The sequence below is a fragment of the Rhinopithecus roxellana genome, chromosome 2 (assembly GCF_007565055.1).
Source record: "Rhinopithecus roxellana isolate Shanxi Qingling chromosome 2, ASM756505v1, whole genome shotgun sequence".
NCBI lineage: Eukaryota > Metazoa > Chordata > Mammalia > Primates > Cercopithecidae > Rhinopithecus > Rhinopithecus roxellana.
In genome coordinates, this window is record NC_044550.1 from 40,435,333 (window position 1) to 40,450,346 (window position 15,014).

A 15,014-nucleotide genomic window follows, 5' to 3' on the forward strand; every position below is an offset into this window, starting at 1 on the left:
GTTCGAGACCAACATGGTGAAACCCCATCTGTACTAAAAATACAAAAATTACCTGGGCATGGTGGCATGGTGGCATGGTGGCAGGTGCCTGTAATTCCAGCTACTCGGAAGGCTGAGGCAGGAGAATCACTTGAACCCAAGAGGCAGAGGCTGCAGTGAGACGAGATCACGCCATTGCACTCCAGCCTGGGTGATAGAGCAAAAATCCATCTCAAAAAAAATTTAAAAATTAAAAATTAAAATCATACAATCATCTCAATAGATGTAGAAAAAGCTTAGATAAAATTAAACATCCCTTCATAATAAAAATCCTTAACAGGCTAGGCATCAAAGAAACATACTTCAAAATAATAAATGCCATCTGTGACAAACCCACAGCCATCATCACACTGAATGGGCAAAAGCTGGAGGCACTCTCCTTAAGAACAGGAACAACACAAGAATGTTCACTCTCACTACTGCTATTCAACATAGTACTAGAAGTTCTAGAAAGAGCAATCAGGCAAGAGAAAGAAGAAAAAGGCATCCAAATAGGAAAAGAGGAAGCCAAATTATCTCTCTTTACTGACAGTATGATTATATGCCTAGAAAACCCTAAAAGCTTTACAAAAAGATTCCAAAACTGATAAACAACTTCAGTAAAGTTTCAAGATACAAAATCAATGTAGAAAATTCAGTAGCATTTCTATACAATAATGTCCAAGCTGAGAGCCAAATCAAGAACACAATCCCATTTACAGTAGCCACACACACACAAATGAAATACCTAGGAATATATCTAATCAAAGAGGTAAAAGATCTCTATAAGGAAAATTACAAAACACTGTTGAAAGAAATCAGAGATGACACAAATGAATGGAAAAACACTCCACGCTCATGGATTGGAAGAATCAATATTGTTAAAATGGCCCTACTGCACAGAGCAATCTACAGATTCAATGCTATTCCTACAAAGCTACCAACATAATTTTCCACACAAAATTAGAAAAAGCTTTTGTAAACTTCATACAGTACAAAACAAAACAAAACAAAAAAAGCTTCAATAACCAAATCATTCCTAATCAAAAAGAACAGAGCCAGAGGCATCACACTACCCGACTTCAAACTATAATTTAAGGCTACAGTAATCAAAACAGAATGGTACTGGTACAAAAACAGACACATAAACCAATGGAACAGAATAGAGAACCCAGAAATAAAGCCACACATCTACAGCCATCTGATATTTGATAAAATTAACAAAAATAAGCAATGGAGAGAGAACTTTCTATTTAATAAATGGTACTGGAATAGCTAGCTAGTCAGAAGCAGAAGAATGAAATTGGACCCCTAACTATCACCATATACAAAAACTAATTCAAGATGGAGTAAAGAATTAAATGTAAGACCACAAACAATTAATGTAAGAACCCTAGAAGAAAACCTAGGAAATACTGTTGTAGACATCAGTCTTGGCACAGGATTTATGACTAAGTCATCAAAAGCAATTTCAACAAAAACAAAAATTGACAAGTTGGACCTAATTAAACTAAAGAACTTCTGTACAATAAAAGAAGCTATCAACAGAGTAAACAAACAATCTACAAAATGGGAGAAAATATTTGCAAACCATGCATCTGAAAAGGTCTAATGTCCAGAATCTGTAAAGAACTTAAACAACTCATCAAGCAAAATAAACCAAATAACCCCACTAAAAAGTAGGCAAAGAACATGAAAAGATGCTGCTCAAAAGAAGACATACAAAGCAGTCAAGAAACATATGAACAAATGTTCCACATCAGTAATCATCAGAGTAATGCAAATCAAAACTACAGTGAGATACTATCTCATACCAGTTAGAATGGCTATTATTAAAGAGTAAAAAAATAACAGATGCTGATGAGACTGTGGAGGAAAGAGAATGCTTAAATACTGTTGGAAATGTAAATTGGTTCAGCCACTGTGGAAAGCAGTTTGGAGACTTCTCAAAGTACCAAATAGAACTGCTGCTCAACCCAGCAATCCTCTTCCTGGGTGTATACCCAAAGGAGAATAAACTTTTCTCCCAAAAAGACAGATGCACTGTCACATTAATTACCACAGTATTCACAATATCAAAGATGTGGAATCAACCTAGATGCCCATCAGTGGTGGACTGGACAAACAAATTGTGGTATCTATATACATATATATTATATATATATATTAATACCATGGAATACTATGTAGCCATAAAAAAAAATGAAATCATGTCCTTTGCAGCAACATGGATGTAACACCACAAGGAAGGCACTGTTATCTCCTCTTTACGGGTAAGAGAACCAAGCTTCTGAAATTAAGGTCCATAGCTGGAAAATGATGGAGGGGAGATTTCAAGTCATCTAGGTAACTCCATACGTGTGCTGTTTCCACTAAATTGTTCTACTGTCAGGAAAGGACTCAGCTAAGATAGAAGATAAAATTATTAAAATCTAAATCAATTCTTCTCTCATTTAATTTTTTAAATCCATAAAGATTATAAATCCTCTATGCTGTGCTAGCTCACTTTTTCTTGACAGATACATTAGATACACTTACTATAGAAAAATATTCTCGTTCTCATTTCCCTGTATCAGTTTTTGGTGAGGAAGGCAAAGGGAGAAGAAACTGTAATAGAGAGAGATGAAGGAAACTGATGGATATATTGACGTAGGTATGTATATCTAGTGTGAACAATCTACAGTTGGAAGAAAGATGTGAATGAGTATGCTTTTTGAGGGAAGTTTTTTGAGAAAAGAAGTAATATGAACTATTTCTAAATTTCCTGATAAAGTTATAAATACAGCATAGTCTTCACAGGAGGATCTATTTAGTTCATCATTCATCATTCAGCAAATACAGCATGATGTGATGTTAGGCACTATAAAAGGCTAAGAAAAATGATTCTCTCTCATAGACGAATCAAATTGAGAGATTTAGAAGACAACAAATCTGGAGAGGACATGAACCTTCTAAATAATGACCTTCCCTTGCTTTGGGTATCCTGGTTTTAAATATTTTTAGTACAGCTTTAAATAGATCCAAGTGAGATATTTTCCTCTTTTAAAAAAGCAATTCAAAGATCTAGGTTTTTGTGGTACATCGAAAGTTAATACTTTATTCTTTAAAATCCTTAATTGCAAACTTTTAAATTCTATAAATATTTTGCCTCATAATCTCAGAAATGTAAACCAATTTGGGATATGGATATCTCATATATTGCTACTTCTTACATGTGATTAGTCACAGATGTCTGTTCATTTCCTTCTGACATTCCACAAAGAAACACTGAAGAAGGGCCAGTGCAATCAAAGAAATGACTGATGGCATCACCAAGTATCACATCCCATTTGATGATCTGATTACCTCTTTGTTTAGGGTGATCTGAAAGTCACAGTTTCATGGCATCCTCCACACCCACACAGCGTGTATGACACTGGTCAGTTAGACCTGACCCCAAGAAGGCTAATAAGCCTCAAAATTCTGTGGGCATCACTCAGTGTTCAGGTTGACTAACCTCTATCCAGGCTTGAGAGAATGGTTCATAGCTGACTTCTTGGATCAAAAAAACACCTGGAGTTTTATATGGATATGACACAAACTTTAAAGGATTGCAGTAAAAACTACCAAGATTATGGTTCTTATTTTGGGGGAGTAAAGAAAATAGGCTGCCTTTGGAGAGGGGTGCAACAGTTTCTGATCCACTTACAAACTGCTTGCTGCCCATCAGTGGGTAGGAGGTCTTAGTGAGAACCTACCTGCATGCTCATCTTGAGGTAGGCACTATGAAGGCATTAACAGGCTCTGCAGCTACATGGCCCTTGTTTCAGTGAGCTCTGTGGCTCACTGCTGTGTCAACTTGGGCAAGTCACTTCCTCTTCTATGAAATGTGGATAATCATAGTACTCACCTTAGAGGGTTGATTTGAAAGCAAATGAGTTCAAACACAATGATGTCTGTGCTTGGTGCACATATGGCAGACAACAGTGACTCCTACTATTATAATTATTGCAGTCTTACCAAGGAGGAGCCTACCACAAATAATCAATTACCTGAAAATGTCCACAAACAGGGAAAAAAATCCCTTCCAATAATTCATGTGCAATTTTCTTTTTTTTCTAGGAGCATTGATCTCAACCTGATGTAAAGCAAACACTTTAAAAAGTCTTGTAAAATTTTCCCGGTAAATGCAAAACTTTCTGATAAATAAATTCTCATCTTTTTATTCATTTGTTTATTCATCAAAAATATACTTCAAACCAACAGCATGCAAAGCACTATGCTATTTTCTAGAGTATGAAAAGATAAATTGCCAGCTCTATGCATAAAGGGTTTGCCATTTAATAAAAGAGACTATATATTTGAATAAATATATAGTGAATATATTGCATAAATATATAATGAATGTCTACATTAAAGAATAGAAGGTGTAAGAGGAGTTAGAAAAATTGAGACAGAAGGAAGACAGATTAGTTTGAGATTGATGAATATCCCCAAAGAAGGTATTATCTGAGATTGGCCTTGAAGGATAGTTGTGATTCAGGAATACAGAACTTGCAGAATGAGAAGGTTGCTACAGACCAAAGGAACAGTCTGAGAGGGGCGAGTATGCAGGAAAATGAGGGCCATGCCTGAAAGTACTGGTGGTGTTGAAGATGGGGCCGGGCAGGTTTGTCACAGAGGGAGAGGACCTTGAATGTCTGACATTGTAAGCAGAGGCTCCAAGGCTCAAATTCTCTATTTCTACCTTGAGTTCAATCCTTGTGACAATGAAACTTCAGTGAAGCTTTATTTAAGGTGAAAAGTGTTTTTTAAAAGCCCTCTTACATAATATCCTTTGCATGTTACTCATGTTATAATTAGGAGAAAGCAATAGGATGTAAAGTTTTTTTCACAGCAGAGTTTTGGTTTCTTTAATGCTAAGGAGCTCATCTGGTGTTATGTTGGAAAAAACAGCTTTTATATTTCATTTACATTCCATATGCCAGTCTTTGGTGACATATGTACCTGCGGTTTGCAGTGTTAGCCACAAAACACTCCCTAAGTGAATACATTGACTGCTGTAAGGGGAATCAGCCAGGAAGCATCTGCAGAGAAAAGCAGGCAACATGTATAAACAGAGTTAATTCAGGAATGAGAGCTGAATGGCTGGGCAAGTCTGTTTGTTTGAGTTGACAGCCTCTCCCTCACTCTTTCATTAATCACCCAACTAATCTTCAATTGCCCTCTTGGAACTTAATCTCAGTGTAATTTCTAGCATGTCAAAATCATCAAGCAGAAAGAGATACTACCCTGAAAGAGGGTCTTTTGTTCAATGCTAGGAGACAAACTCCAACTACAAAATTCTAGAAATGCCCTAAAGAAGGAGGTAGGATAGATTTACAAATTGCTAACGCTATTAGGTTGCATAGATAATAATAGATTTATAACAAGCTGGAACACAGCTTTAAATGTATAAGTTTCTCTGGAACTTCTGGGAACTTGGAATGCCAGAACATTGGCGGAAAGAATGCTTCTAATAATGAAAGCCATCATCTGCCATGGAAACAATTTCCACGTCTTTAGAAAGCTAGTTTATACATAAGCTCCATTCAGCAATAAAACTTACGTTCATGTTTTCTCTGATTTTCCTCCTGTTGTAAATTCATTTTATAAGAATTCTTTTTACCAGTCACTCTACCCCATTTCTCAAAGCGCTGTCCTCAGACTACCTATATCACCTAAAGATTCCAAGGCCTCCTCCGATCTAGTAAATGAGACTTTTCTAGAGAGAGAGTCCTAGAATTTTATAAAGAAGAATCCTTTTTATTATTGTGATCACCAAAGTTTCTTCTGCCTAGATTCTTCCTACGTTATTTTTTCAGCTCCTATCTTCCCAGACAACCTAACCATTCAAAGATAAAATTGATGCTTGGTTTAGATATTCATAGCAGGCGCCTTGCCAGATTGATGATGTTATCCAGAGTCAAAAACTTAATCCAATGCCTTCACCAACAAGTTACAAATGGCCAGGAATCAATTGTGGTTGAACTTATTCAGAGGGTAATTATAAAACAAACTTCATTAAATACCCAACTACTATTTACTTTTCTTCTTTCTAAATTGTATCACTTTTCTCCCTGTTCCATTTTGTTTGCCATTTTTTTTTGGGGGGGGGGGCTCCTCTGCCTCCATACTGAGTAGTAGAACTGGCTGTGGGTGATGAGAGAGAAATTATTATAACAAAGTCACCCTTTCGAAAACATGTCTTCCAAAAGAATTTTGTTTCTAGCATATAAGCCCCACACCACCTCAGCCCATTTAGGCTTTCTTTCTTTAAGTACCAATAAAGACATATTTTGGATACTAGCAATTTATTTTCTAAATGCTATCCTTGATCTTAAGTTTAAGGCTATTGTCAAATCTATATCTCTAAAAGTTTTATACTTTAGGTTAGTAAATTATTTGATAACTTATTACTATGTATTCTATGAAAGAAACTGAAGTAAAATTTACATCACATTTAACAGGGTGGTTGTGTGATTGAGTGGGAAGAGGAGCACCCTACAGATAGAAGACCTGGGTTTCAGTCCCAGCTTACTAGTATCTGCATGATGCCAGGCAAATTCACATAATGCCTCTGAGTCACAGATTTCTAATAGGAATGAAAATATTTCTTATTTCACGGAATTGTCATTAACTAAGAAGAAAACAAATAATTCGGTTCCTGATGAAGTATTTATGAATTCTTGAGTGTGCTAAGGAAGTTATAACTTGTTTCTTGATCCCTGAAACAGCTTTCCCTATATTTGTGTGTGTGTGTGCGTGTGTGTTTCAGTCATGAGAGTTGGTTTTTCTTCTCATTCCTTGAGAATTTAGGATATTTTGTGTGCACATTTGGTTCCTCTGTCCAACATGAACTGTAGTCCCTTACCCCACATTGAGATGACACTATTTCCGCCAAGTGAGTGCTAGGAGATACTGCAAGCCTAATGCCAGGTGTGATAGACCACAGCATCACAATACTGTGGCAGTAGATTAAAGCCAGGCATATGGACTAAAAGCAGTGGCTTTGCTTCTCCTACTTTGGTGACATAAACTGAGTAACAAATTTGAGCTAATACTGGAATACCACCTAATCCTTTCCTCCCTGATTTACCCTAGGGTCCACAATCAACAATAATTTTAAAAGTTTGGCTCTCTCCTAAATCCCTAATGCCTCCTCCTTACCCTTTATAAGCGAAGACCTGCAGAGCTAAGACCTATAATGCCAGGATGGAGGCTAGAGGACCATCAGCAATTAACTACCAAATCTTACTCAGCATTTTATATGTGTTTAACCTTCATAGCCTTATGAGTAGCAGACCAATATCTTTGTTTTACAGGTTCGAAAACTGAGGCTCAAATTGATTCAGTAACTTTGCCAACGTTGCCCAGTTTGTGAGCAGTGGCATAGCCTCAAATCCAGGACTGAGGCAGGGATTTCTTTGTCACCGCTCAAAGCCTCCCTGAATATTCCATCTCTGCTCTGTATCTCTCTGCTACTCCTTCTATGGTGTTTTAGCAAGATATCTTCTACTCCAGAAACCTACTCTAGCACAGTAGCATTACTTGCATAGGTTTTTTTAAAAAATATGAGTGCCTAGGTCCCCTCTAGACCAATCAAAATCAAAATTATTGGAGAGGGTCTCTGGCATCCATAAATTTTTTTTTTTTTTTTTTTGAGACGGAGTCTCGCTTTGTCGCCCAGGCTGGAGCGCAGTGGCGCAATCTTGGCTCACTGCAAGCTCCGCCTCCTGGGTTCACGCCATTCTCCTGCCGCAGCCTCCGAGTAGCTGGGACTACAGGGGAGCACCACCACGCCCGGCTAATTTTTTGTATTTTTAGTAGAGACGGAGTTTCAACGTGTTAGCCAGGATGGTCTGGATCTCCTGACCTCGTGATCTGCCCGCCTTGGCCTCCCAAAGTGCTGGGATTACAGGCGTGAGCCACTGCGCCCGGCCATAATTTTTTTTAATTCAGCAAATGATTCTGTTGCACTGTGAAGGCTAAGATCCACCAATTTAAATAATGATATTAGTTCTGTTAAAAAATTTTCCATTGCTTTAACATTTAATCAAGGATATATTCTTATTATAAAAGATATTACTAACACATAGCTTCCCTCTTGTTATATAACAGGTGGATGAGATATTTATAGATTCAGCCTGGAAGAAGAACTATATCAAGAACCAAGTAGTCAGAATGACGTATGTATGGTTGGGCAAAAGTGGAATCACAAGACTGGAGGGAAAAGGAACAAAGGAGACAGGGACCCTCATGTATTGTATGTCTCTATGGACTAGGCTTTTGGCTACAATTTTTCATAAACATTATCTTTAAAGCAGTCTTGGAGTATAAGGCTGACCACCATTTTGTCAACAAAAAGACTAAGATTCAGGGAGGGTAAGAAATATGTTCAAAATTCCCCAACTGACAGTTCCCAAAGTGACAGAACCAAGAATCAAACCCCATCAACTTATTGTGAGGCCTGGAACCTACCAGAACCCGTGACCTGGGGAAAACCCAGCAGCTTGTCATTGCATACACCAAGTTGTATTCTTTTGACAACTATATTATTTCAAACATGTTAAGCAGGCAAACTTGGCTACAAAATGGGATCACAAATTTCACCTGTAATGCAACCTAACGACATGAGGCATGCCTAAACAAAAATATATTCCTGTTGTAATAAATTTTCTTTTTGCTGTGGTGGAGGGGGAAGATTCATATCAGTTGTAGATATTGCTCAGAAGTTTCATTTGTGTTATTTTGAAAAATTACATAGTAGAACATACATGTCATATACATAAATGCATGAACCTGTATGACTCATATTTCTTAAAGATAAAGAAAAATAATATATTCAGATTTTGATTTATTTGAAGAAAATAATTATCACTTTCTTACCAATAGACTAATAATGCTTTGTTGGCAGGTGTACTCCAAAGTTCTCTATGTCTTTACTGAGTAGTGACTTCCGTAAGGATTTTATAATATAAATTGGGTAATTTCTAAAATACTTACGAGAGAAAAAGCATATAAATACTAGAACTTTCTATATTTCATGTTTTCTGTTTTCAAATTCTCATTTACCATATTATTGTAGCAACATTATCATACTCTCGTGAAGTCCTTTCGATGGTAGCCATCATCACTATATAATACTTGGTAAAAATGTTAATTCCTCAGATTTAAGAAGTAAAATTAGTCATCTGTTTGCCAATTTGATAGAAAGTTCTAGTTATTTAGATCTTTATATTCCAGAGCCTAAATGAACAAAACTACATAAATTGTCTCAGAATTTCCTTTTAGTCAAAAGATTCAGGGAGATGGGCCTCTAGTGTTTTTCGCAGTTTTTTTTTTTAATTTGTTTGTTTAAAAAAAAATAGGAGAGACAACAGATCAATATGTATTAGTTTCAGGTTTTTTTTTTTTTAAACCTGTAATTGGTTTTCCTATTTTAAGAGTATTTAAAAGTTTAGTTCCTCAGGTAACAGAACTTGAACCTATTTATATTATAAAAGTTCAAGAAATTGGGCATGTTTCATTTGGACAAGACTCAGGGACCACAATACTGTTGTCTTCAAATATTTGGGCTAGAAGAGGAAATTATTTTATGTATGTTCCAACTGGTAGACCTAGGCCTTATGGAATGGGAGATATAGGGAGACATATTTCAACTCAAAACGATGAACTCAGAGCTGATCAAAGAGAAACAAGCCTCTTTAGAAAATTAAACTTACTATCTTTTTAATTATTGCACTGTCATTAGAGGGCCATTTGTCATAGACCCTGTAGAAGTGATTCAGGTATCAAATATACAATTGATTAGCCTAAGAAAACACGAAGGCTTCTTCTACACTCTCAAAGCTTGTAATTTTGATGATGATTTTTTACGTCTGTCATTCCTAGTTTCTGTAACAATCCTTCAAATTAATTGGGGGAAATGCACTGAAAACATAATGAAAGCTAGAAGAGGGAACGTATGAAATGACCTTGGGTCAGAATGACATGAGACAATCAGCACTTGACACTCTCAGCAACTGAGGGATCATTCAAGGGAGGAAGATACAGGAAACACTGAAGGACAATTCCAGGTGTATTCTTTGAAAATGTACCTTTCTTTTGTGTGGCATAGTCCAGAGGAAGATGGTGTGAAAGCAGATGTCATTATGGTGTTCCAGTTCCCCTCTACTGAGCAAAGGGCAGTAAGAGAGAAGAAAATTCAAAGCTTCTTAAATCAGAAGATGAGGAATTTAAGAGCCTTGCCAATAAATGCCTCATCAGTTCAAGTTAATGGTAAGGAGGTCCCCTTCTGTGTGATATGAAGTTCTCTATTAGGTTCATGTTTTGACTAATCTCAAATTTATTTGTCATTATTTCCATTCCAAATAATAGCTAGAATTCAGATGAAAAAATTCAAGTTAAAGATGTGACATTTCAAGGTGTATTAGTCTCTAATGTAAGCACATCTGAAGTTAGTCATCCAGTGGTTTTCCCAACAGTAACTGATTGGCACTCATCCCAAAATAAAGGCAAGGATTCACAACTAACAGAGGGTTAATCTCACTTAGGCACTGCCTCCGTGACTAAGCAATTGAAAATACTAAGGGTTTGGCAATAATTGTTTTTCTGGGTGGGACCTTCCTAAAACACAAATTCATTTGTTGCCATACTTTTATTGATAGTTTCTATATGTGGTGTCATAAAATTTTTGTTAGCTTTTTTTACTATGGGCATTTGGGAAAATGGCAAGCCAACATTGTAGCTGTTAGAGTTATTTTACCATTAATGCTTTAAAAATCACAGTCTAGGAAAACATCACTGAAACTATGTGTACATTGTTCCACTTTTCTCTTTTTTTTCTTGTTCACCCTTAGCCCATTATACCGTTATCACTTCCCTCATTTAAGGAGAACGAACCTTTACCAAGGTCTATCTCTATTGCCTTTACCAGAAGTAACTAATTTCTTTTTATATTCCAGTGACATATGCAAATTCACCCCTATAGAAGTGAAATTCATGCAAAAAGGGTTGAGGAATTCCGTAATTAAAAGGAGCTAAGAATCAAATTTAAAACTCTAATTTCTTAAAAGGCTCCAATTAAAAAAGGTTTCTATAGTCAAACACATCTTAAAAATTCTGGCCATGATATTCATTTCTCGGAAACTCTTCCTTATGGTACCATATTAAAGATTCTAAGGCAGCCAGCTAGAGAGAAATTTGTTTACCCACATCCACTAAGCTGTTTTCACAGCATCTTCTTCCAGCAGACAAGTACAGATTTCCCCTACAAATTTCAATGGATACTAGACCTAAGAGAGTTACAGAAGAGATTCCGGGTAAGCGATTTTTATCAGACATGAAACAGGACACTCTACCCTTGTAAGGGTCTAGCTGACTCTTCAAGAGGAAATTAAATAAGGAAGTAAAAAATGTGAGGTAATGGAATGGGCAGATGTTTGCTGATATGACGAGTCAGCTACTTAGAGAATAAAGCTGAGGACCTCTCCCAGCCAGAAGGGAGGAACCTGACAAGTGCTTAATCCATCTTCTTTGTTAGATGGAGAAGCAAATGAACAGAAATTGTAAAACAATGGCCATTCTGATAACTTACATGATGCGTTCTGTGTAATTTCCAATAAATAGTTCATTTGTCAGGAATGTAAAAGCCTGAACTATCTGAAATCAGAGTGAAGCATAAATTGTTCATTGGCTGCCTGGTCTTTTTGTTTTTTATAGGCTCAGCTTCTGAACTCCAGCTTATTTTAATAATTGTACTAAATTAAAAGGCAGGATATGCTAATGGAGAGACTGATTTGAGAGTTACCTGAGGCCGGGCACGGTGGCTCACGCCTGTAATCCCAGCACTTTGGGAGGCCGAGGCGGGTGGATCACCTGAGGTCGGGAGTTCAAGACCAGCCTGGCCAACATGGTGAAACCCTGTCTCTCCTAAAAATACCAAAAATTAGTCAGGCCTGGTGGCGGGTGCCTGTAATCCCAGCTGCTTGGGAGACTGAGGGGGATGAATCATTTGAACCCAGGAGGCAGAGGTTGCAGTGAGCCAAGATTGCACCACTGCACTCAAGCCTGGTGTGACAAAGCAAGATTCCATCTCCAAAATAAAAAAAAAAAGGGGGGGAGGGGAGAGAGTTACCTGACCAATTCTGACTCCACTAAGTCACTACAGGACCACCCATATAATTGGCTCATGACTTTGTCTTCATTTTCTCATCTGTAAAATTCCAATGATAATGTTTGTTCTTTCTGAAATCACAGAGAGATTATAAGAATATACAAAGAAATAGAAAACACAATGTGGAATAAAGAGGCTGTTACTACTGAGAAAGCTATTACGTTGTGCACACACTTTGGAAACCTGAAATAATTAATTTGAGTGATTGACTAGTAGCAGATAGATCCTTGAAAGTTTCAGAATTTTCAAATGTAAAAAGAACAGTGTTTATTAGTGATATGGGATCCTAGGGGGTGTTGCTTTTCTGGCCAAAAACCTCTGTGGCCAGTGGTTGGTGCCTTTGCCCAGGTTTTGCTCTGGCCCACTGGGCTCATTCTGCCCACTTGACCTGGCAGACTGCCCACCTCCTGCTACCGGCCTGGATCCCATGCCCACCAAGGCCAACCCAGGCATGGAGCTGTGAGGGTTGTGTAAGTGAGCATGGGGTCTGGCCACTGCCCACAGCCAGGCACACTGGCTGCAGCATGATGGGCAGCTCCAGGCGCTGGCACAGGTGTGCTGGCTCTCTGTGAGGCTGTGGTTGGACAAAGATCACTGCAAGCAGCTTCTCTGGCTGGCACCTGGAAATGTGGTGGCACCCAGGAAGCCTGAAGATGACAGGAACTGCAGGGTCCCAAAGAAGGAGTCACAGCCCTGGCTTGAGGAGCTCCCAGGTCTGGGATCCCTAAAAGGCTGCAGCTTTTCTCTCTTTTTGCCTACAATGTGGCAAGCAAGGGGTATGTTTCATTCCTGTTTGTGTTACAGCTCTTTTAGTCTTGCTATTTGGCAGGTCCTGAATTCTTGTCCTGAGACCAAGAAGAATGAGGTACGCAGACAAGTGGAGGGTGAGCAAGGCGAGAAAGAGGTTTACTGAGCAAGAGAACAGCTCACAGGAGACCCACAGTGGGCAGCTCCTCTTCGTAGCCAGGGAGTCCAAGCAAGTGTTCAGCTCCTAGCAGAGAGGAGGCCCTGGAGTTAGAAGCTTCTCTCCGAAGGCAAGTTGTCCCACTGAGTGTTCAGCTTTCAGCAGACAGTAGGCCCTAGAGTGGTCTAGCTCCTCTATGCAGGCAGGTAGTCCCACGATCTCCTAGTCACCTACCTCTCCATCTGCAAGGGCCCAGTGCTGCCTACGGCACCTCTCTGCCCACCCCTTCGTGCCTGACCTCGCTGCTCTCAGACCAGTGGGCAACTTGGCCCAGTCCCATTGTGGTAGCTTCTAGGGTGGCAGGCTCTGGAGGGCTCCCAGGGATGGGCTCCATGGATTATCCACTTTCTCCTCGCACCCTCCCTGCAGTGGCCATGGTGGAGAATGGCAACGTGGGGCCAGGTTCCGGAGTAGGAGAGGCTCCAGGCCTGGGAGTGGGTCCTGCCTGGTCACATGAGGTTGGGGGCGGCACAGTCGGCTGCCTCGGGGATGTGGGGCACAGGGGACCCACCACCGTCACTGCTGCTCCCGCGTCCGCTCTTGCTGACACTGCTCCAGACAGCCTGTAACTGCCATCACTAGCACTTAAGAAAGGCACATTCAGTGGACAGCTCAGAAGAATCTTTAAGGCAATTTTTATAGACAAAAACATTGCTTCCTAGGAACACATAATTTTTTGACTACCAATAAACAGAAAACTGTAGAGATTCTAGATTAAGTCTAGAAATAACCCTGTAGCCCAAGATTTATTTATAATTTGTCAAGAATCTGTATTTTGTTTTGACAAAAAAACTGTGTGGTGTGGGTCCTTTAGGAGGCACAGTGTGACAAAACAAAGCTAAAATCAACTTTTTTGCATTGCAAACGCCAAGGCTGTAGTCAAGCAGCTCACTGCCTATGTGTCAGATGACTTTGCTTCATTTTTCATCATGATACTTGTAGCCTGTAGAGCCCTGAATATTAACTAGCTTTCTCCCACTCAGAACCGTGTTAGGAGGTGGTCGCTTTCAAAACTAAAGTGTTAATGTTTATTTCCATTTCTGTACCTGGAAAGTAAAAATCTTTGGTCAAAATTAGAAACTAGTTACTTGTGTATTGACAGTTTGTTTCCAGGTGTAGTCATTCTATCTAAAAATCTGGTTATACTCATGACCATTATTACTTACCCTGGTATCATTCCTGGAAATGGATAACTTGCATCCTACTCAGGCTAAGTTGACAAAGTTTTAACTGAAGAGTTCTAACTTTATGCTATTTTCCACTTTATTGCATTACTAAGGACAAATATATAGTTTTATTACAAATGAAATAAATTTAATGCCTTAAACTACATTTGATGGTAAACTGAATTCCTTCCATAGAGTAAGCACCAAGAGCAATTGATGATCCTGGGCAACTGATGGTCCTAAGCAACTGATTCTTCACCATACAATGATTTGGGATGCCTTTAAGGGTATACTGTATACTTGAATTGGATATTTTCAAAAGCACCCACTTTGTAGAGTTTATCATCACCAGTTTCCCCAGTGGAATTTGTAGAAAGTTAATAGAATGAAACAATCTTATTTTGTATAATGGGGAATAGAATACTGAGAATGTGTCTGAGAAACATTGTACTGGTAGGAAAAAGTAAAGCAGTTTATTCTCATCTGCTCAGTAAGCTAAGTCATTTTAACTTGAAAATCATCACAATTTTCATGAAAACTCCCACCAACTTTATTTTTCCCGAGCTTTAGAAAGATATAATTGACAAATAAAAATTGTATATATTTACTGTATACAACATGGTGTTTTGATACATGTATACAAGTTAATATTTGTGTTTCCTTAGTCAAA

The 15,014-nt window shown here is 38.4% G+C and overlaps 1 protein-coding gene across 1 annotated transcript in view; it reads left to right on the top strand.

Moving 5' to 3' along the window:
- TMPRSS11A (transmembrane serine protease 11A) overlaps window positions 1-15,014 on the top strand; it is a 61,729-nt gene that overhangs the window by 28,492 nt on the left and 18,223 nt on the right. Inside the window, exons 4-5 of the mRNA XM_010365548.2 lie at window positions 8,158-8,225; window positions 10,157-10,317. Of these exons, the coding sequence (XP_010363850.2) occupies window positions 8,158-8,225; window positions 10,157-10,317 (229 nt within the window). The remainder of the gene's footprint in view (window positions 1-8,157; window positions 8,226-10,156; window positions 10,318-15,014) is intronic.